General features: G+C 38.2%; 1 protein-coding gene across 1 annotated transcript in view; it reads left to right on the top strand.

The window, feature by feature from the left end:
• The first annotated feature begins 18742 nt into the window (after nucleotides 1–18742).
• LOC145688829 (epithelial discoidin domain-containing receptor 1-like) overlaps nucleotides 18743–24512 on the top strand; it is a 52293-nt gene continuing 46523 nt past the window's right edge. Inside the window, exon 1 of the mRNA XM_081762996.1 lies at nucleotides 18743–18914. Coding sequence (XP_081619122.1) covers nucleotides 18824–18914 — 91 coding nt within the window. The 5' untranslated portion in view covers nucleotides 18743–18823. The remainder of the gene's footprint in view (nucleotides 18915–24512) is intronic.

The following is a 24512-nucleotide window of genomic DNA, read 5'->3' as shown; positions in this document are numbered from 1 at the left end:
TGCGCAATTTCACTACGTAGATTTGTGACGCACTAAACACAATGAGAACAAAGGTATCCTGGAGCTGGAATGTGTTGGCAGCGCCACACTACAAAATGATATCTGGTAGCGCCACGTCACTGATCACGTGCACAGATGTTCCAAATGGTTCGTTCGCACGTTGGGCCTTCATGATTTTAATCTGAACTGGACAAGATACAGTGTTCTCACATTATTCGGAAGAAATTTTACGTGTTTTCATCTGATTCCATAATTGTTTGATCAGTATATATATATATATATATATATATATATATATATATATATATATATATATATATATATATATATATATAGATAGATAGATAGATAGATAGATAGATAGATAGATAGATATAGATATTAGCTAAATATACCCATTCTTCGCATGGAAGTCAAGGCCTGTGGAAGTATTCCCCTCATTTCCGCGACCACGAAAACTATGGATCTAAGACTAAATCGATCATTTTGGATTACTTTTAGATGTCTCGGTATCCTCCCCCCCTTCCCGCTGACTCTTGGCCCGCATACAATGGTAGCTGAATTTGCAAGTGATCGCTAATGGAAGTGTCACCATTCATCTCAGCGACTTCAAAATTATGGATTTGACACTAATATCGGTCATTTTGTATTACTTTTACAAGTTTCGGTATCCCCCCACCCCCCGACTTCCGGCCCACATACATTGTAGCTGAATTTGCAAATCATCGCTAATGGAAGTGCCACTATTGATCTCAACGACCGCGAAAACTATGGATTTGACACTAATATCGGTAATTGTGGATTGCTTTTATATGTCTCGATATCTCAACTCCCGGTGCTGCATAGCATGAATTTGGAAGTTAATGCGATCGGAGTTTCACCATTGATTTCAGTGACCGCGAAAACTATTAATTCAACACTAATATCGGTTATTTTCTACTACTTTTACATGCCCCAGTAAACGACCCCTGAGACCCCCCTGGTTCGAATTTTGACAAAATCGTTTAACTCTGGTCTCGAGCCTGGACCAAGGTATTCGTGACTAAAATTAGGTAACTCTCGGTCAATTTGTCTGGATCCCAAGCCGGTTCCGGTAAACGCCCCCCTGAGACTCCATTGGTTCGAAATTTGAAAACAACTTTTCGTCTTGATTGGGGCCTAGGCCAAGGTACCCCTGACCAAAATTTGGTAACTCTTGGTCCACTCGTCTGGTCCCCGGGCCGCACACAGACAGACAAACACACAAACAAACTCTTTTATTTTATTTATATTAGACAGCTGAATATACCCATTCTTCGCATGGGAGCAGTATTTGGAAGACAACGCCTGTTGAAGTATTACCATTCATTTCTGCGACCGCAAAAACTATGAATCTGACACTAATATCGAACATTTTGGATTACTTTTACATGTCTCGGAATCCAACCAGGGGGTCTCAGGGGGCGTTTACAGGGACATGTAAAAGTGGTAGGAAATGGCCGATATTACTGTCGAATTCATAGTTTTCATGGTCGCTGAAATCAATGGTGAAACCCTCATCGCATTAACTTCCAAATTCACCCTATTCGGGCCGGGGGTCACCGGGAGGCGGATACCGTCCCCCAGAGACCCCGTTAACTCTCGGCCCGCATACAATTGTAGCTGAATTTGCAAGTCCTTGCTAATGAAAGTGTCATCAGGACCCCTTTTTCAAAAAAAAAAAAATGCTGGGGAAACACTTGTAGAAACTTCAGGTTTCGTGCCGGACGATTACCGAGATCTGGTAAACAAAACAAAAAAAAACTAGTGATCAAATTAAAAAAAAATAGTTCTCCTCAGGTTAGTATTCACTGAGAATGTTGTTATAAAATTTAAATTTGATGGGTAAATCAGTAGACTGAATACATCCACATCGTATCCACTGAGTTGCGAAATTGTGTGCCTCCAGACATGGGCGGCCGAAAAAAATTTTCTAGGGGGGCATCTTCAATGTTTGCTATATTCTGGCATTTAATGTGCATGGTTTGTTATATTACGTATATATTTTCGTGAGCCAGGGAGGTTCATTCTTATCAAACACGGAGATTATGAAGGAGCAGATCTACTGTACAAAATATAATAAAAACAACTCTTTTGGATTTCTATCATCCCGCAGTCCAACCCCGAGACGGAAACATAAGAGATAGGCTTTTTGTTTTTAAACAAGATAACGTGTCTACCGAATGCTTTACGTTGTGAAGATTATATTAGTGAAAATTAAACGAATATAATTTAACAAGTCAATATACATATCACTAAATGTTGAGCTTGCCGTTGCTATGTGGTTAGCGTATGCGCCTTTCTCGAACGAGGTTTGGTTCATGGTAGGAGCTCATGTGTTTCAAATCCGACGTTAAACTGTACGTTCACGTCTTGTAGAGCTTTGCTCCTGAAAACGACGCTAAACTATAATCTAATTTAATATTACTAAATATTAGAAAATAATGACTACCAAGGTGACGTCAATTTGGCAGTCATCAAATCCATTCTATACTTTCACTTAATCCAGTGGATATTAATATAACAATTACAAGACACACGCGCATATAAATACTCAGAAACAAGCACATACACACGTACACATACACAAATATGAACACTTCAAATCTATTTACATGTGGTGGACTGCGCTGCATCAAGCATTGTTATTTTCGTCATCATCTTCTCATGTATCTGCATTATTTGATTCATCCACAGATTTGTTATTTTTGTACGCATCATTCATTTTTGCATTTTCGGGAGCGTTCAGGGTTCTTTCTTCATTTAAAGAGTCGGTTCTCTGTATTGGAAAGAGAATCAGGGGAGGAAGGGGGAATTTATACTTTATGAATGGATAACATTTTAAGAAATATATACAAAAGATGCCGCGCTTCCGACGCAGCACTGGAGCATTTCTTTTAACGGTCATACCCCCTCCCCTCTCAAGTTGTAAAGTGAGAAGGGACAGAAACATCCCAGACACTCAGGGTTCAGTTGACAATAATAAAACAATGGGTAAGTAAACATCTTGTACAGAGTCACGTTTTGGTTATTTTTGAACATTTCTGTGAATTCAACAATACAACAGCGGAAATAAATAACTACTCCAACCATCGCTTCAACTAAGGGATAATTCCCAACGGTCAGTAGGCCGTTCTAAATTTTCGTTCTTTTCCTGTTTTCCAGAGGAAAGAATGAGATTTTGCCAAGATGCTAAACTCGTAGGGTATGATGCTTTACTTTTTCAAAAATTTCATTACTTCTAGTGAAATGAAATCTTTAGTTTTACGTTTCACGGTTATGCCGGTTAGGCTAAAGGAGACGGTGATGATGAGAAATGAATGAAATGGTGGAATCAAAACAGTGGGAGGGAACGGGAGAACCCCGAGAAAACCCACGAGCATGGTGTTTGTCCACCACAAAGTCCACACGGCGCGATCTGGGATCGAACCAGGGACCCCAAGCACCGGAGGTGAACGCCCTACCACTGAGTCACCGCGCCCCCACAGTACTTGTTGTGTACCCCAATAAATGTAATAAAGAACTAATGGTCATTTTTTAAAATAAAAATATTCAATTAGAACTGGACAATTTACATAAAATTTGGAATCGACAAATGAAAACGGCACGTTTCTAGCACTTGTCGTTTCGAGATCTCATTGTTGAAAGGGTTGGAGACAAACATATAAACTTTTCTATGAGGAGAAACATTTACGCGTAAATCTAGTATTTTAATATGTAGATAATAATTGGAATAGTTTTATTTTCGAGTGCTATTGTTTAATATTCGCAATATTGAAATTTTTGAACTTACATTTTTCGCGTGTTTGAAAAAAAAGATATATCATTACTAGTAAAATTAACCTAATACAAACATATTTATTTTTTTCAACTTTTCCGGAAAATCGAAAAAAACTTGTTTTTAAAAAAAAACAGGTTGAAAATTTCCGGAAATTTGACAACACTAGTTCAGACACATTGTACTTTGCCCAGCATTAAACTCTGATCTTGTTCCGACGCAGTTCGACGCCTGTTCTGTTTTACCAGTCTGCCCAGCCTACGACGTTCGACATCTGTAGTGAGGTGGGGGCACCCAACCCCTCGACATTAGGACGTCTTTTCCCCTTGGTTTCGCTATTTGCTGAAGACAATCACCACAGCACTCCTCGAACACCTGACAAGTCCTGCAGTTTCCGAAATTCTCGTGCCGAGTGTTTCTGAGTGAGCACTTTCTTCAAAATAATATTAAAAATTATAGAAAAATTTTCGAGACATTCGAGTCGAGTCGAGATTTTTACCAGCTGTCTCGACTCGACTCGAGTCTCGACTCGAAAATTCGAGTCGAGAAATACGTTTGTCTCGACTCGTCTCGAATTTTACAAAGTGTGTCTCGACTCGAGTCGAGTCGAGATTCGAGACATGTCTCGACTCGTGCGCATCCCTAATTTTTGGAACTTGCAAACATTTTGTCTGTCCCTTCGCCCCTGAGAATTTATCACTTTGGGAGGCATCTGCATCAGTATGTATCATTTCGTTATTGAGGATCAGAACTGAAGTTACCACTGAAAGTTATTCGGAATTTAACTGTGAACAACGTTTTAGTGAAGTTCGTATTCTATCACATGCAAGAAGACTCAGAAGGAAAAAAAATCGAACCTAATATCGTGCAGACGACTGTTGAACAAAACCAACGTTTGTACACATTGTTCAAAATTGGATTGTTGGACAAATTTGTTTCGGATTTTAGTTGATTCATTTTTGCATCAAATCATTGCCTGCAATCAAAATAGAAGGTACCATTTAACAAGAATTTTACACACTTTATTCCATTACAGAGACATCTATCTCTTTTAAAAACACATTTAAGATAACTTTGTTTTGTAGATACAATTTACAAAGACTAAGGTTCTTATTTGCAATTTCACCCTTTCTTCCCGCTTCATCCACTTACGGAGGGAGGTTGGAGCGAACATTTTCTAGAAATTAGATTTTCTCCTTTGCATTATGGCACTTTCACTCTAATCATCGTTTCCTCTATTGCAACCCCAATTCTCGAGTCGTGGAATGATAGATACCCTCTGTGATTTCCTATTCGATTTTCTCTTCTGGTCATCAATCTTTAACCTTTTTCATATTAATGGTACTGGGCGTTTTATCTGATACAGGTATCATGTCTTGGTGGTCATTTTGAAAACGGTGAGCCATATGAAAAATCTTTTGCAACAGTGATCCTTAGGTTTTAAAGATATGTCGAACGAGGTATCACTCACCTTACGTTTCAATTTAAAATTTTGAAGTTTCGTCCTGAGCCTCCATGAACTGTGGCCCTGGGAGCCACCGCGACAATACCAATCGATGTGTCCCATGACATTTCCTATTTGAGCTTTTGTTTGGTTCATTTATGTTCAACCGTTTTCATATTAGCGTACTGGACGTTTTGTCTGATACAGGCAATATATTTTGGCCAATACGGTGACAGATATGAAAAATCTTTTGCCACAACACCTTTTAGTTTTTAAAGATCTATTGAACGATGTATGACTCGCCCCGTCTTCCCATTTAAAATTTTAAAGTTGGGCCCCGGGCCTCCATGAAGGGCGGCCCTGGGTGGCTGATAGATTGAAGAATATGTAAGCTTTCTTCCCATCAAATGCTCGAAAGCGTAACAACAGAATTTTATGTATGGCATCTTATCACTTATGTTTGACAAATCTGGTCATGAGTTTGACTTCTCAAATTTTCCATGTCATACTCAGGAAGTTGAAATACCTTTATGTGTCAAACTTATCTCAGAGTCTGCAGGAAAAGTGTGCGGACGAGAAAACAGAGATGGCTACATTAAAGCAACTTTCCTCTCAAGACTCACAATGCCAAAATTTGATTTTAAAAAATCTCAATTTAAGACAATGTGCTTGATTAAATAACATAATTTAGCATACTCTAATTGGTAGGATAGCTGGGTAGAGCGTGGGTGGAACTCTAATTGATGGGCCATATCATGAAAAAAAAAATCGTTGAGAAATGTGCGAAGTGCTGCAAAATCATTATGAAAATAAAATGTATAAAATCCCTCACGTTAACGAATTATTAACAAACATGACCTCACACAATTAAAATAAAGTACTTAGACACTATAGAAATAAGAAAAAGTAATCTATATATTTCTTGCGTAAAGGTAGATTTTGGTGCTTTTTTTATATTTTTTTCAAACTTTAGGCCGTTTGGGCGAACTGGAGATCCAAAGTGCGATTTTTCTCGTTACGTTACCATTGATTAACACGCGAACACGCAACTTTTGAGCTCTATTAGAACTCGATGCTCAAAAATCTGATTTTTTCGCGTACATATACATAACGGCGGATCCAAGGGTGGGCTATAGCCCCCCTTCTTGACCCTCAATTATACACTGGATAAAACGGACTTCAATCATGTTTTACAGAGGATAAAGCTTCAAACTATGGTTTAGCCCCTCCCTTGTGTGTGTGTGTGAGCGAAAGGAACTTCAATATATATATAGGCCGGGACCCAACACACTTTTTCAGCCCTGCCCTATATATATGGGTATCCCTTTTTTATGGTGCTCGTAAATCTGCTTTGCCTGTGCAAGAAGAGGGGAGGGAGTACCCTTGCCTGCAGTATAAGTCGTTCAAATATTTTTCATGTGTATAATCTCTATGCACAGTTTCCGGTGTAGCCATACATTTTATATTTGTGCAGTATCATGAAATAATTGCAAAAAATGTTTGAATTAAGAGACAGCGAATTCCAGTCTAGATTACCAGGAATTCTAGTACCGTTAGTGAAAGAAATTCCCATTTTATGCCTTCGAGAATAGTGTGAAACTTTCGACAGAGAAAGAATATCATTAATCTGAAGTTATTCTAGCCTCAGCATATTTAATAAGTCCAAAGCTCATTGGTATCATTTAAGAAGATTTATCCATCAGCCCATCCTTGAATTCGTCAATGTTTGGGACTTTATGCCCGGCCCAAGTATTTCACAATTCAACATACCTTTAAAAGAGAAACATCATGACTTACATTTACGGAGTTATAACCTGCATGTTATAGTTTGCACTCAAACAAAACCATTTTTTCTTGTTGAAGATGTTGGAGCTACACACACATCCACAGATGGAACGACAAACGCAGATCGCAGCCTCCTCTATATACGTTCACAAGCCGATATTCGCTGGGATCTATGATGTTTATGCGGCCTGAATTGTGATTCATCTTTGTACAGTATTGTTTCTCAAGTCTTGATGTCCATTATGCATGGTGTCCATGAAAGAGGTGGGGTGAAAGATGTCTTGGTGTCCACCTCTTTCACCCCAGTCTGTGATTGGAAAGAAGGGGATACATAATGATGACTTTCTTGCAGAGTCATGCTCCATTCATAAACCAATTTGTATGAAAGTACAAGTAGAATTGTTTAGAGGTCCTGAGTGATCTGGATTGCACTCATGTCTCTATGCCACGGGCCATTAATGTTAAATAACAGTCAACAACGTGCATTGAGCTCTCTTGCACTAATAATCTCGCTACTATTCCTCTCTCTTGCAACATGTAACTGCTGCCACATCCCGGATACCATTTTTTGATACACATTAAACTACCTTGTCACTTTAGCTTATGACTGTCCTGATTCCATTTGACAGATTACCCATCAACATCAAGACGCCGGCTATGAACCATCATGGAATTTCACGACAGATATTCACCGAAGGCAGCAGTCAAATGACACAACAGCCGCAATTTGTGGATTTTTCATTCATGGCGTTGCTGGCGCACAAGTTTCTTCATGGGTAGTAGCGTTATTTCAGATTTTGTTTTGTGCGAAGGAGGAGGCAGGGTTGCCACACTTTGTACAATTGAACCAAATTCAGCCCTTTTTGTCATTCATCAGCCCGTTGGTACCACGCTGACATTTGCAGCCCCTTTTGTGAAAAATTTGGTACAATTCTACCCAATTAGCACCATTTAACAAATACTTGTCACATTTGCATAGTGTCAGTAAGACGTTTTCAATATCTCTTTCTTGTGATGTCTTTCAGGGAAGGTTCTAGACCCTGGACAAATTTTACATTTTTTTTACGAATGTCAGTTTACTTACCTTATATTCTTCTTACAGTCTATTATCCTCCTTCGGTCGTGAAATAAGCGAGAATAGGGTGTAATAATTTATATTTTAACATGTTATTATAACGTATTGTTTACACACGAACTCAGAGAGAATTGGTTTGTTCTTCCTTATATATGTATATTTATTAATCATGATAGTTTTCGTTTATTGATCATTTCGAAATAGAGGTGCGTTTGATTTCCTTACACAGAAGATAATTGTTTTCCCTTTTAATTTGCGGCTTTTGTCATACTTCCTACGTGTGAGAAAAGTTTCACCTACTTCCACGGTTGTTCGGCATTCTCCTATTTGGATGTTTTTAGAATGTAATTTTTAAAAAAGAGCACTTTCTCGATTTGGTTCTTGGAAGAGGGTGAGGAAGTGTTCTAGAATTTTACCTCTTTTAGTTTCGTGTTATAAAGCCATGTATTGCACTGGTATAAAATAATGAATTCAACCCTGTTTGTTTTAATTGTACTATTGCTTAGAATGCTTATATACTTATTTCAAAGTTATTGGCAATTGCCCCTCTTAAACCTCCTTAATGAGTCGCCTACTTGTAATGCCACGTACTATCATCACTCGAGGTGTTTATATAGGCTTGGTGTTTCTTATGGCATTTATTCCGAAGTTGGGCGTCCGATACTTTTGGAGCAAAATCTTCATAAAAGCTACTAAAATTCATAATTTTTCAATTCCCACGTTCTTAACTGACTTTAGATTTCCTTTCTTACATCGTGAGGTAGGGGAGAGGTTAGTTTAGGTTAGGTTTGCATATACAACAGAGGCGAACAGGTGCCCTTGGACGTCGGAACAAAATTTATTATTTAATTCACACAATATTGCTGAGCGAGCGTTAGCGAGTGAAGGCGGGTTAGAGCCCAGCAGGGCACGTTGCTTTCAGTCCTCATTAAACTCTAATTAATAGTTTTTTTTAACACTTACCTTAGTACTTCGGTTCGTACTGAAAACAATAACTTCCACCACCTTTCTTCGCTGTCACCTCCTTTCCACACTTCCCACGATTTGTTCTTAGGTTCATTAATTCATGCTCTTACATAGTTTTAGAAGATTTTGCTCGTTATGAACGTATTGCTTCACGAAATTTAACACAGTCAGTTGACATCCTGTGCATCGTTTCGGTATATTTGCCGCCATGTTAATAATATAAATGCTCGTTAGTTTCTCACAATGCTACTATTCTGTTACCTTTGGCCATGTAGTTCCCTTCGCTTGCCAAATAGTTCCATGTTTGTAACCGTTTATATATAACAAAGATATTTTTCGAGATGCTTTTGCAATATCAAGCACACAAACGATCAAATTATCGATGTCTTCCCTGTAAATTAAAAAAAAATCCTGGAATCGGACGCCCAAGTTTGGAACTTAACCCTTACTTATTGTGTATCTCCAAAATCACAAATGAGTTCATTATATCCCATTCATATTCTTTGTATTCAAGACTTCAATTTTGGAAAAGTATGTAGTTGAATTTTGAATATTGACTTTTGTAAAAACTTCTCAAGTATTGCTCGTTCATTACTGTTGCTTGTGTATTACAAAACACATTTATGGATACAGTATAAAGTAGAGGGAAAGATGTCAGGACTTAAGTCAATGTAATATTTTACCACAAATGTCATATATTTTTAAAAATATTTTCAGAAACAATTAAAGAAAATACAATTTATACACTTTTATTAAAATTAGTACACAAGTTTCACGTGACGCTTTGTTCTTTTACAAAAATAAAAAGTAATACTAATTCTTAGTGTCAGTTAATGCGATATTTTCTTTTTAAAAGTATGGTAATACAATTTATACACTAATTAAAATAAGTACAAAAGTTTCATGTGACGCTATGTTCTTTTACAAAAATAAAAAGTAATACTAATTCTTAGTGTCAGTTAATGCGATATTTTCTGTTTAAAAGTATGGTATCAGCAAGTTAGTAAATTGTTCAAATATTTTCAGGAGTAGTATCCTATCCCTTAATGTACGAGGGTCATTTAACAATGTAACTACCGCTAGTACTTTCGTACTAGATCTAGTACCTTTTATATTTTAGTGCTCTAGTACGTTCAGCAACAAATCTAGTACTTTTTCTCCTCTTCTTTTCTCATAAATACATTTGGGAGAGCAAAACGAATATCATGAAAATTTATCGATTTTGTGCTGTTATTTATAGTTCATTCTATTGAGGAAAATAGAAAGTACAAAATTGTCAAAGAACGAAAGGTTAAGACTAATAAATGATCATGGTAAACAATATTACATATTTCGTGATCCCTTTCAACAGTAAGTGATTAAGGAATTAAAACTAGATTTTCTCAATAAGCCCATGTTATGATATTTCTTGTTTTTCCCCGACATCCTCTATATTTATCATACTTGTGTTCCTTTAGTGGTTTTACAGTTAGTTTTAATAGAACAGTTAAGCTGGGGCTTCCCAGGATTTCCTGTTTGGGACGGTAAAGTCAAAATTGGGAAGGTGTAAGTGGTTTGCACAATTTGTATCGAATTTTGACAGCGAAAATTTAAAGTTGGTGTTCTTTGAAGAATGTTGGGGTCTCTGATCCATCCACAGGAAACTGGGAACTGCCAGAAACCTACTAATAACATATTAATATTGTAAAATGTCATAAATAGGATGAAACGGAAGCAGATAAAATTTTAGTACTTTTTTCCTGCATAGGTTAATACGAAATATTTTTGCTTAGTGATCACACTGCATTTAATTCGAAGTGGCAACATAGTTCTGAAATGAAATTTGATTAATCACTCATCTCAAGAAGTTTACAGTCCTTCGATGTAGACTCCGCCAGCCTGTTGAACCCTTCGCCAGATGTCTGGTAACCGTTGAATACCTGTCAAAGCCTCCTTATGTGAGATGGTGTTGACAGTGCGTCCTAAGGCACGAACAATGCTTAGAATGTCTCTGAAACGTTTGTCCCTGAGAAGTTCTTCCATTTCTGAGAAAAGATTAATATCGCAGGGGCTCATGTCTGGGAAGTATGGCGGGTGCTCCAGTACCTCCCAATCTCCATCATCGTAACAAAGTCTGTACTGAGTTGGCTGTATGGCATCTACCATTGTCGTGTAGGCAATGCTGGTCGCAAATGGTGACTGAGATATGAAGCATAGTATGCAGAATCGACGGTAACGCCCGGTAGAACTTGATGTGACAGGATAATGACTTTATGGTTGTATGACATTATCATAATCACCTTCACGTTTTCTGGCTCCTGCCTAAGCTTTTTCGGTCGTGGAGATTCTGGGTGACGCCATTCACTCGACTGACATTTCAGTTCAGTCTCGTAGGATCTTCCCTATGTTTCGTCACTTGCAATAATGCGGTACAAGATTCTTCCTCATTGTAATGTTAAAGGTGTAGGCGCGCACATTGCCACCTATGCCACTTTTGAACCTTGATCAGAGCATGGGAAACCCATCTGGCTGCAATTTTCCGCATGCCAAGATCTTGTGTTACCATGCAAAACACTGATCAGGAAGAAATGTTCAGGTCCTGTGCCAATTCACTACAAATCCAGCCGATCACCGTCAAGCAGTGTCCGTAGTCTTGCAAGATGAATTTCGTCCGTAACCGTTCACATATGCTCTCAACCGTGCATTTTGTCTGCTGACTGTCTTCACGCCTGAAATGCTGCAACCCATCTTGCCATTGTCCGATACGGTAGAGTACCTTCACCACAGGCCTTTACTAATCCTTTGTGAATCGTTCGCATTTCGCCCTCGTATTACTTGGAATTAATTAACCACACGCTGTTCTGCACGCGTGAACATCGCTTTAGGGTGGTATTTCACCCAACAATCACTTTAAACGAGCAGTTCGAGTTAAAAACAAGTTTGGTGCAATAGAAAGAGTAACAAAAAATAAGAGACCCGTATTTTTTATATCTTGATAGGCCGTCTCGTTCAGCTTCTACAGACATTTGTTTTTGATGAATCGTAAATGCTGACGTCACGGATGGGATAAGCGAGAAACTCAATGTGAGTCAGCAACCACTCTCTTGTACGCAGCTAATAAACCTTTAATAGTGCATTGGATTTTATAGATTGTGTTTTGGATTTGTTAGCAGTCTTGCTTTGTGTTGAATTCTTGAGGGACGTTTTTGTTAGTTGTTTTTCCTACAGCATTAGTTTAAAAAAGAGTATAGAGAGAGAGAGAGAGAGAGAGAGAGAGAGCAGTAATTACGTTTGTTGTGCGAAACAGTGTTTCTTCCAGACCTGTTCTTATGGTGGCACTGTCTCCCGGAACTCTGAGAGATTCCCACGGAGGAGACCAAAATAATACGTTTATAATATAATAAATATAATATAAGAAGTCAAGTTTACTGAAAGAAAAGTAAATGCCAGTGGCGGACCTAGGCTGTGGCCGGGGGCCCCCCGCTTTTTGAGTGACAAAATTGATTTAAGCTATTATTTAGATATTTTTGAAAGTATAGTAAACATGATATACCGGTACCTATCATAGTCTGGGTTCTGACTCCCCTCCTTGAAATTTTACCGTGTAGATCCACTTCTGGCTAATGCCAGGAGAATTATTTAACGCAAACTGAGAAAAAATGCTGTTCTAAGTATATTATTGAAAGGTTTAAAATCCGAGCCATTGAACAAGCACCGATCTATGTCCAGTTACCAAGGTACGAATTTCGTACAAGACGCAATTGACGGTTATAGTCAAGACGAGGCATTAGAGGGTAATACAGACGATGTCACTCATGATTCTGAAGATACTGCTTTAGAAATAAGTTATACAATGTGTATTAGGGAGTGAAATATCCGGCTTGTAGAAGGAATCTGTGATGATGACTGTTCCTCAAGACATTGATTCATCGTTTAATTTCTCTGTATCAGTTCACAATGATGATGAAACGAATAATGAGAGTTGTTTCGCGGACTGCTATGCAAATAAAAGAAATTTAACCGGTGAAGTTTTTTTTTCGTATTCTGGCAAACTTTACAGATGTTATTTCATTTTTTCCTCATATGTTGCGCTCCCGTATATACCTTGGAGCACAAAATTATAGAGTCAGCGTTAAAAATTGCAACAAAACGTGAAAATGAACATACTTATGTTTGGGAATCGGAAGAATGATTAAAGAAAATGTACTTAGGTGTTGCAGCAATCTCGTCCGCCATCTATCTACATATTGGTTTCGATTTTTTCTTTTTGAAACGCTGAACTCATGCTTTATAGGATACGTTTTATAATATTATAAAAACGTTTGTACAGCCCACCATCAGATATCATTTTCTACATGCAGATGATATTTGTAAGTCTTTGCAATTAGTTCTGGAAAAGGAAACTGTACTTAGAACGTGTCACCGGACCTCTCATAAACGAAAAGCTTGGCACTGTGCAGTATGTAAGCCTGTTCTCGCTCCTTGAACACCTATGATGTCATCAGAAGATCTTTCTTCCTCTGTTACTCGCTAACGACTGAACGTACCGCGATCAAACGAACACCATTCCTTTTAGAATTTTCAACTCTACAAATGGAAATAAATTGTAAAAAATGCATTTCTACGTCGAACTGCTCCTTTAACAGTGTCTACTAGCCCCACACACCGTAATATGGGACCGCAGCAGCGTTGAACTAACTCGTACACATCCACGGAACATACTACGTCAGTCATTTCTCTCCTGCCCACACGACACTCCAATCGTAGCTAGTGTTAGCAGTTCGAGTTAAATGATCCTGGTATGTATAAAGAGGGAGAGGTTCTAATATGGAGACTTAGAATGCTGTTAGATATATCTTTTGTTTAGAATTCATAAGATAGCACAAAACATATCATATAATAAAGAACAATTGCAGTTACTATTTTATAGGTTAACCCTGGAAACAAACACATTGAAAGAAGCACTTTCAACTTCTAATAGAGTAGCCCCTGTTATTTGGTTTCTGCTTCCCTTCTTCCTTGTCAGTGATGAACTCTGTTACGCTTACTAAAATTTGTATGGATGATGGCTTTGTGATGGACAAACACCGTCTGCATAGGTTTACTCGGGATTCTCTCGTTTCCTCGCTCTTTATTCATCCCACCATTTCACCGTCAGCATTAGCCAACACAGCAAAAACGTGGGACGTAAGACTCAAATATTTCAGTTCTTTTTTAATTCAATTATGGCGTTTCAATAAAAAAAACAATTACAAAAAGATGGCAATACCGTAAATTTTCATAAGGTATCCCGGACTTTTAGCCTGACAATTTCGGTTCTGCAGCATCCAAACCATTCAAATCAATTATCAGGGTGTCTATCGGTTACGAAAGTCATGAAAAAGTCACGAAATCAGAAAACGGTCATGAAAGTCAAGAAAAAGTCACGAAATTTAGCTTTTGCGTCACGATTTTTTTTTTTTTTTTTTTTTTTATCTGTTCAAATATAAGCACAGACTTGAAAATTTTGTTCTATAAAACGTCAAAATAGAGCACCAAAAATGTTTATGATCAGCTTTACACGCTACCAAGTCACAAGCAAAGCATGCTTCGATCGCATGCGTGAAAATTCGGAATATTTCGCAACCAAATTCACTCTTAAGAATGGTACAAAATGTTTTGTTTTAGTAAACAAAAGGTACGAAATTTCATTTTGGGACTTTAGTAGACACCCTGATTATGTCAGACAGTTTTCCACACCATCTCCAAATGAGTAACACAGTATATATAATGTACAACATGTAACTGCTTTTAGGAAATTTCTTAGTTTTAATTACTTTTAACGCAATCTGTTAGTTGCCTTAATGAGAAAAATAATTTTGTTTGGTACCCTATTTAAGCTCATTTTTTGTGTTTCGAAGCTGTGTAGTTTCGTGAACCTAGATCTAAATAAACATACCTCAATAACCAAACGAGGGACCACCATATTTTGGCAATATTAATTTTTATGTATGTAATTTGGCCTCCTAAACATTGTTATAACGGATCCGCGGTAGCATGTTGCAGTTATTTGTTTCTGTCCTAAATTTATGGCAAAATATTTGCGGTATAATGTGATAGAAGATCATCAACTGGTTTTAACTTTAAAGTGATATTTTTGTAGAACACAGTCGAGGATTTGTAAATTTCTATTACTTACTTGCTAATAATTGGTTGACTTGTTGTGTGATTTTTTTCTATCATAGTTGATTTTATGTATTTTTGTAATATAATTTGTCTGTGGATCGAAAGCCGAATGCGTACTGTAAGCATAAAATATATAACACAATAATCATGCCTGTTGTCCCGCATTGTTGCGAAGCAGGCCCGTATCCATGAAGGGGTCTAGGGGGCCGCCCCCCTAAATTTTTGCTGTCCCCCCCAAAATGTTCACGGTAGGCTTGCAAATGAACTATAATATGGTGATGAACTATCATGTGGTTGGATCCGGCTCCCCCTAACTTCAGCCGCCCCCTCTACGGCTGGCTACGGGGCTGGTGAGAACCATGGTCGCTTATTTTGAGGGAAGAATGTAGACTGAAAGGGGTAAAAGGATCAGACAAGATCCTGAGCAGGGTAAAAGTGGATCTGAAAAGATAGGGAACGGTAGGTAGCGGCATGAGATCATGCTGTCCCCCTGCCTATCTCTGCCCATTGTAATTTTTTTAGGAACTGGGAGGACGCCGTACATATTTTTTGGAGGTGGGGTACTGCGTCCACTGGCGTTCCTCCGCTTTTAAGCGTGATTCTGAGACAAATAGTCAGACCCAAGAGGAACGGGAATGACGAATGGCGGAAACTTCATAACGAGCAACTACATAATTTATACGGTTTACCAAATATTGTTAGGGTCAACAAATCTAGGAGGCTCAGGTGGACAGGTTATCTAGTCAGAATGGAAGGAAGTATGAACAATTTCAAAGTTTTAAGAGTAAGTTTAATCGGAAAATGACCATTAGGATGGGCTAGGCGCAGATGAGAGGATAATATTAAAAGTATCTAGCAGAAATAGGAAAACAAAGTAGTGACTGGATCTAGTTGGCTAAGGACAGAAGTCAATGGAGAGCTTTTGTGAAAGTGGTATTAAACCTCCGGTTACCATAGGCCATAGAATTAGTTATAGTGCTTCCAAAATGTCTTGAGCCGTGGCAAAAATGTGAACTAAAGCTCACTCCCTCTACACACCCATGCGTTGAGCCAATAAGGGTTCAGCTGTTGCTAAGCGAGAGAACTTTGGCGAAAGGGAGTGAAATTCCTTCAGCCGATAGCAGCGCCTGGAACGGAAGACTACGTGTCAAGTCAATGTGGTATATCTCTAGTTAACATGTATTGTTTCACTGTTTAAATAATAAGAGTTTGGATCCTAATTTGACTAATGTGGTTACATCGTCCGTACTAAATTGTTGTAATCAAGGATTGATAAATTCCTACTAGTAATGTAAGGACCTGTACTAAGGTCTAACTAATGTAAAATTACAGTACAACAACCTGCATTTTGTTAAGTTGTGACAATTACACATTCCTACCAGCGGATGACTCAAGAGACATAACAAATTTCTTCGGGGAACACGTCGAAGGAATGCGTTTAAGGGGGCCCCGACCAGCGAGTTATTTTGAACAATTACAATTGAAACTTGAAGCATGATAAAGAGATTTAGGAATTAGGTTTCTGTGCTTTCTACGACCATGTTAGCTTACCACATATGGGCAATGACGTCCCTTGGCTATCCGGATGCTATCCGAGGAAAGACAAGGAAAACTTTTGGGGAAGAAAGGAACTGGCCTGGGGCATATATGTTAGATACCATATCCAGGGCCAGATTTAGGGGGCACCGGTGCACGTACACCCCGCCGCCTTATAAATCTACACTATCTAAAATGAGAATCTATCACTGAAAACAACAACACTTTCCAAACCTTTCTACCATTATGTTTCCGTTTGGGGTTTAAAAGAAAGCAGGGCTTAGGAAAAGCATTATTTTATGTCAATTTTCTGAAAGTTGAAGGAAAAGGATTCACCAAGCAAAACAATATAACATTTCTCAAGTAGGAAAAAAAAACGAAGCCAGGAGGAGAAAAGAATATTTCTTTCCTCCATACCAATTGCGACTCTCTTTAAAACACTCCCCTGCGTTGTACGCATTAGCGTTGTTAGGGGTAAAGAATATTGTCACATTTTACTTTAAAGAGTTCAGTTGAGCTGGTATTGAGTTTAACATCCTTTTCAGTCAGCGAGGATACATAAGACGGGACCTACGCTACGGAATCCGAACCACATGCGCTTCCGCCGGGAATTGAACTCGGGTCTCCCACACCAAAGGCGCGTAAGCTAACCGCTTAGCCACGAAACAGAGCTTTTTTCACTTTAAAGAGTTTCAGTGTGATTGGTTACTTTTGTAGTTAGTCGTATTGGTGCACCCCCGTCAGAAAATCCTGTATCCGGCCCTGACCATACCGACATTTCCCTAGTATGAATGAGAAAACCCCAAGAAAACCTCATTCAGGATGGCTGGCCTTAAAAGCTTTTACACTTTTTTTGACAGTGTCCTCACCGGGAATCGAACCCCGAACCGCTCGCAAGAAAACGACAGCATTAGCAACTACGCTGCGAGGGGCCACTTGAAGCATGATAGAAACATCATATATTTGGAATTAGTAGTGGGAGTCAAAACTATTTGGTACTAATCTCAAGTTTCATAATGTACGGGAACCATTTCGTTGGGGTTCTCCGGTGCTTTCCATCCTTGCACTGACGGTTGTTACTGTCTTGGAGGACTCTAAATATACTTGGAATGAAACTACTGTACTGTGAAAATACTATTAATTAATGCCGAGCATGAAAGGAAATATCCCTTTGGGGTGAATGTCAGGCTTTGTGAGGTTTATATTCCCCCAGTTTGTACATATTTATACTTATGGCCGGTACAATTGCCACAATGTCCCATGATGCGGGAATGCGGTATTCTTGTAAACACACATTTTCTGCTTCTTTAGTAGTGTTTCTGGCACAAAAGATGCACTAAGGTTGTCATTTATGTTGATTTGGAATTCCTTTGTTGGTACTGTTAACCAAGAATTCGATTCCAGCATAAAACTGAAGACGCCATTGTATGTAGAATAATGTTCTAGTTTTTTTTTTTTTTTTTTTTTGGTATTTTGTTGTTGTTAGTACACAAATGTTAAGGACAGCGTGACCTGGTACCAACTCCAAGTTCCGCCTGCATCACCTAGGGTAAAAGGTGATTATAGGAAGTGGCATGTAAGAATGACAGAAAAATACCAGTATCAATGTCCGATCCGTAGTTATCGGGATTGCCAAGATTAATATTGACACTCACGACGCTCTTTAAGTTCAAATCCCTTCCTCGCCGCCATCAGGGCGAAAGGGTGGTATAGAAAAAGTATCCCATCTTAAAATAATTGAAAGCCCCACCTGTTAGTGTAAAACACATAGTTTTCGTAGCCACTGAAGTGAATGGTGACACAACCCCATGTCATTTAAGTCAACTTCAGCACCCATCAATATCAGAGTGAGAAAAGGTGAAATGCAGGATGTTAAAATGGTTCGACGTTATCCAATGGTTTCTATAAATCTATTCTCCAATCGATATTCCAGCGTGTAATTGTGTTCCTTTTTTCCTTATTTTTAATATAAAATATAATTTTCTTCCAGATGTAATACGAATTGCAACATAGAAGAACTGGTGTCTCTGGAAATTTCATACTGAAAGTAAGACCAACGTTTGGGACTTTTCAACATATGCAGTCCTGGCAACTCATTTCGTACCTGGATTTCATTTTGTTTAATCTGTTGCTTCGACCCAGACCAAATGTTGAGGCAACTAGGCCAGGTAAGTAGATTATTATTATTATTATTATTATTATTATTATTATTATTATTATTATTATTATTATTATTATTATTATTATTATTATTATTATTATTATTATTACTTTGAGTTTAGTGTCTCACGTTTTGTTCTCCGAAGATATGGTGAGGTTAATAATGGACACCATAGTGACATTGACAAGCTTGGAAGGGAACGAAAGAACCAAGTGAAAACGACAAACACGGTGTTTTACTTAGCACCGGTGTGAGCTGAGATCATAACTAGATCAAGAATGTTGTTATTGTATGCAGAGGTAGCTTCATTTATATTCAACTCAATTTCAATGTGCCACGTACCTAGGAAATACCGTGTTTCTGCCACCAGTTGTGTTCGATCCCCTACTATCTCTACTGACTATTGCCCGGCATTTCAGTTTTCATTTTTAGGAGGCTGTGTTGCAACTGGACCATGGGCATTACACCCCACTACTCTTTACAGGCTTTCCACAGGCCGGTGACGGGGCCGACTCGACGATGAGACAGGCGCCACTTGAGAAGTCCGAAAGCACAATGGTATCTAGGACTAGCATCTGGAATTCTTGACAGTGGCCCCGCGTAACGTAGTCGCTAACGCTCTCGCCCTTGGGGGCACTCGGTCGAAAAAGTGTGAAACGCTTTTTCAGGCCAGCCACCCTGAATGAGGTTTTCCTGGGTTTTCCTCATTCACACCAGGCAAATTCCGGGGTGGTACCTCGCTTATAGGTCCCAGGCCACTGCCTTCCTTCCCCAATCTTTTCTTCCTTCCCTTTCCCCGGATAGTATGCTCTCCGAAGGACATAATCCCTCACACGTGACGGGCTAAATGGCCTTGCATGCCGAAAGCCCAGAAATCTAAATCCCAAATCCTAAATCCTGGAATTTTAGACAGGAATATCAAAGGAGGGAATTACCGCAATTTCAGTTTCTTGTTCCATACCACAATTTAATTCCAGCTATGTTTTCGATGTGTGACTGCATATCTTGTCTTGGTGCAATTCAACCTAGCTCATGACTTGTCCAAAGAATGATGGAATTTCATGCTGCTACACTCATGTCCAAAATAATTATCGCATATCTATAACTGTCTTCTTGTAAGAATATAATAAGAGAATTCTTTTGCAGGGTACTTTTAATACTGATACTATGTGTATAGTGTGGAAATGTATATTTCTGGTAAATTTCATAGGAAAAGAATTATAAATACGAAAATTAGAATAAGTAATACAAAATGTTGCTAAATGAAGAAGAAAGTTTTATTTTCGTTTTGTTGTTATTATTTACTGCTCTTTTCACATGAAACTTTCCACATACATGTCTTTGCCGATTATGCACATACTAACATTATAAGAAATACCGGACGAATTCGTTATCAAATTATATTCCTACAACCACATGTTTATAGACATGCGACAGTAATTTTGGACATGAGTGTACATTTCAGTCAGCATATATTGTAAGTCTGCTAGTACGCAGCATAGCTTTTGACGTTTCGCTCCATCTTTTAGAGACGTAGTTCATCCCTGTATGAGAAACCGCCGACATTCATGAACCCCTTCGGAAAACTGGGAAGAGCGTCCTTCGGTTCTTGGTGTCAAAAGATCTACATGTAATGGAACGAAATTTACCACATTCTGTGAGGTAAATTTACGCCTCATCAGGGGTAACAACAAACTTTCACCGATCAACTACGAGACTCCTGCAGTTCCTTTTTTAGCTCAAGCACATGACACCGTTTTAGGGTGTACAAAACTGCTCTTGCAAATGACATAAATTCTTATGAAGGGCACGGTTGAGTTTTTCCTGCGATGTACATAATTTGTTTCCCTGTGGTGGGCCCAGGACTTTGTGGTGCATATTTCCATAAGGGTCGGTGGTGTGATATTATTGCTATAAATGTACCGGTACATGCCCAACAGAAGATAAGGATGACGATATAAAAGGTGTATTTTACAAAGTGAAACGGATATTTGACCTAATCCCGCGATGGCATATGAAAATTATATTAGGGGGTTTCAATGCGAAGGTAGGACGACGGGATATTTTCAAACTGATTATAGGGAATGAAAGTCTGCATAAATAAAGTAATGATAACGGTGCGCAACATCTAGAAACCTTATCATGAAAAGTACAAAATTCCCACATCGTGACGTTCATAAATATACTTGGAACTCACAAAACGGAAAAACACATAATCAAATTGATCACTTTTTAGTAGATAGAAGAAGGCAATCTAGCATAATTGATGTCCGGTCGTTTAGAGGGGCTGATTGTGACACTGATCACTACCCAGTAGCACCGATAATAAGAGAGAAATTATCGTTGAATAAAGGAAATATTTAATGCCTGATAACGGAGAGATTTAATTTAAAGAAGTTAGAAGAGAGCCAGGTAAGAAAGGAATACCAGATTAAAGTTTGGAATAGATTCTCCTCTTTAGAAGATTCGGAATGCATTAGTGTTGAGGATACTTGGATTGAAATTAGAGATAGGATTAAAATTTTAGCAAAAGAAAATTTGGGATACGCGGAAATACGTAGGAACAAACCATGGTTCTACCAGGAACGCATTAAACTAACAGAGAAGAGAAAATAAGTAAAATTACGTTAGCTAAAAAATCCGAATGAAATAACTACACAAAATATATTAGATATCAGGCGGGAAACTTCCAAAACATTTATTACAAGAAACGCGATTTTTCGAAAGCTAAAATTAAGGAACTTGATGATAATAGTAAAAATAAAACATTCGGGACAAGTATAAGGGGATCAACGAATTTAACAAAGGCTATCTTCCCGTGCTCATATATTACAGAAAGCTGACGGAACAGTTCTCACTGATACGGATAGCATTGTAAATAGTTGGAAAGGGTTTTTTTGGCAGGGAAAGTTTGTTAACGCGCAACCAAACACTAATGTGTGCGTAGAAAGGGAGATACACACCGCAAAACGATACATTCCAGAACCTAACCGAATAGAAGTAGAAATCGCTGTAACGAAATTAAATAAACATAAATCTCCGGGTGTAAACGAAATTACAGCTTAGTTAATTTTACCTGGAGGGGAAGAATTGTGAAACAAAATACACAAACTCATTCTCTTTATCTAGAACAAGGAAGATTTGTCACAAGAGTGGAAAGAATCAATCATTGTTCCAATTGACAAGAAAGGCGACAAAACTGACTGTAATAGTTATCGAGGCATTTCTCTTCTCTCACATCCTATAAAATCCCTTCAAACATTCTGTTAGCAAAATTGAACCCATACGCAGATGAAATTATTTGAGATTATCAGTGCGGATTTAGACGAAATCGATGAACTATCGACCAAATATTTACCATTTGCCAAATACTCGAAAAGAAGCGAGAAAAAAATGCCCCGGTACAACAACTATTTATTGAGATTAGAAAGGCTTGTGACTCGGTTAGAAGAGAAACATTATACAACATTCTTACAGAATTTGGAATACCGAAAACGCTAATTAGATTAATGAAGGTATGCTTAAATGAATCCCAAAGTAAAGTCCGGGTAAGAAATTGTTTGTCCAGGAGCTTTCACGTCGAGAATTGTCTGAAACAAGGGGATGCATTGTCGCCATTATTATTCAACTTTGTCCTGGAATATGCTACAAAGAAAATCAAAGATAACAACCAGGGCCTAGAGTTGAACGGTGGTCACCAGATTATGGCATATGCTGATGATGTAAATTTAATAGGAGAAGATAGAAGAACAACAGAAAGAAATGCAGACTTCTTATTAAACGCTTGCAGGGACATGGGTTTAGAAGTAAATGCAGAGAAAACTAAATACATGGAAGTGTGTCGGGACCCTAATACGGCAAATTATGGATGCGTAAAAATATTAAATAATACTTTTGATAAAATAAATATTTTCAATATTAACGGACAAAACTTATATTCAGGAAGAAATTAAATGTCGACTAAAGGCAGGGAATAACCGTTATTATTCAGTTAAAAATCTTTATCGTCGCGAATTCTGTTGAGAAATTTGAAGCTTAAAATAAGTAAAACGATAATCATGCTTGTTTCTGTATAGTTGCGAAACATGGTCGCTTACACTGAGGGAAGAACATAGACTGAAAGTATTTGAGATCAAGATCCTGAGACGAATATTCGGACCCAAGAGGAATGGGAATGGGGAATGGTGAAAACTTCATAACGAGGAACTACATAATTTATCCGATTTACCTAACATTATTAGGGTCATCAAGTCTAGAAGGCTCACGTGTGCATGTCATGTAGATAGGATGGAAGAAAGTAGGAACATTTTCAAAGTCTTGACTGGAAGACCAATCGGAAAACGACCATTAGGAATACCTAGGCGCAAATGGAACGGCAATCTTAAGATGGATTTCGCAGAAATAGGAATACAAAGTAGAAACTTAATCCAATTGGCTAAGGATAGAAATCAGTGGAGAGCGTTTGGGAACACGGCATTGAACCTTCAGGTTCCATTGGCCATAGAGTTAGTTAGTTATTTAATATAGTTAGTCCGCATTTTTATATATCATCTTGATCCAGGGATTTCAAAACCCCGAGATTGCTCTCGTATACGCATTGATAATAATGTAAGACTATACTTTTCTACTACTTACGAGGAAGGTCCATAAACCGTGAGAGTTGAATTTTGATGAAAATTTGTGACAATATTCAGTTCGAGTTGCTAAGTAACGTAGTAATAGTCACTCGATGCGCAAATGCTTCGTTGAGCTGCTACACCGACGCCATCTTGAAATCCTATAGGCAATGTCCAAGAATACTATTTTAGCACAAAAATGAAAAAGCTTTTGATATATCTGACTTCAGTATTGTAAACCAAGGTAAATCATCTATATGTGAGAGTACTTCCAGTGCATGACCGCCATCTTGAAAGGCGCCATATTGAATCGCCGTCAAACATGATAAATAGCAAGGGGGTCATGTGGGGTATCAAGTAGCACTGGAATTTACTCCTGAATTCATTTCCGTAACCAAAATTTAGATATCTGTTTTCATTTCAGAGTTAAGCGCCCTCTTACCCACAGGAACATATAAAAACTGTGCGAGTTAAACTTTTGTCATGAAACACGGTCGTGCGAGCACTTGCATGATTTTAACTAATGCAGTAGTTAATGCAGTACAATGGCAACTATACCAATCAGATCTTGAGACTAGTAAGAGAAATCGTTAATTAAATTGAAATTTCTGTAGTGAAAAATGGAATATCAGCATGCTACAAGATATACCTATTTCAAAGTGCGATGGAATAGACTGTTGGTCGATGAAGCACATGCCTAATAGTACTGACAAGCAGAGAATACCAAAGGGATTGTTCGGATATATATTAGAAAAATTATATAAACTGGTACATATTAGTTGAACGTTCAAAATTGTTCGGATTCCACTATAATCAGTAGGTCCACGTCTCCTTTAGTGTAGCAGGCGTGTGGGACGTTGAATTGTATCAAACGAAAAATCTCTCTTAGGCAATGTTACGTGGTCCATTATAGTGTGTTAAGTTTTATTCTCCAATCTAGAAATCTTACGCAAATACCATCATTGTTGCAGAATATTGCGTTCCTTTCC

Source organism: Thermobia domestica, chromosome 7 (genome assembly GCF_964235325.1).
Source record: "Thermobia domestica chromosome 7, izTheDome1.hap1.1, whole genome shotgun sequence".
NCBI classification, from domain to species: Eukaryota; Metazoa; Arthropoda; class Insecta; order Zygentoma; family Lepismatidae; genus Thermobia; species Thermobia domestica.
This window is presented reverse-complemented; position numbering and strand designations above follow the sequence as displayed.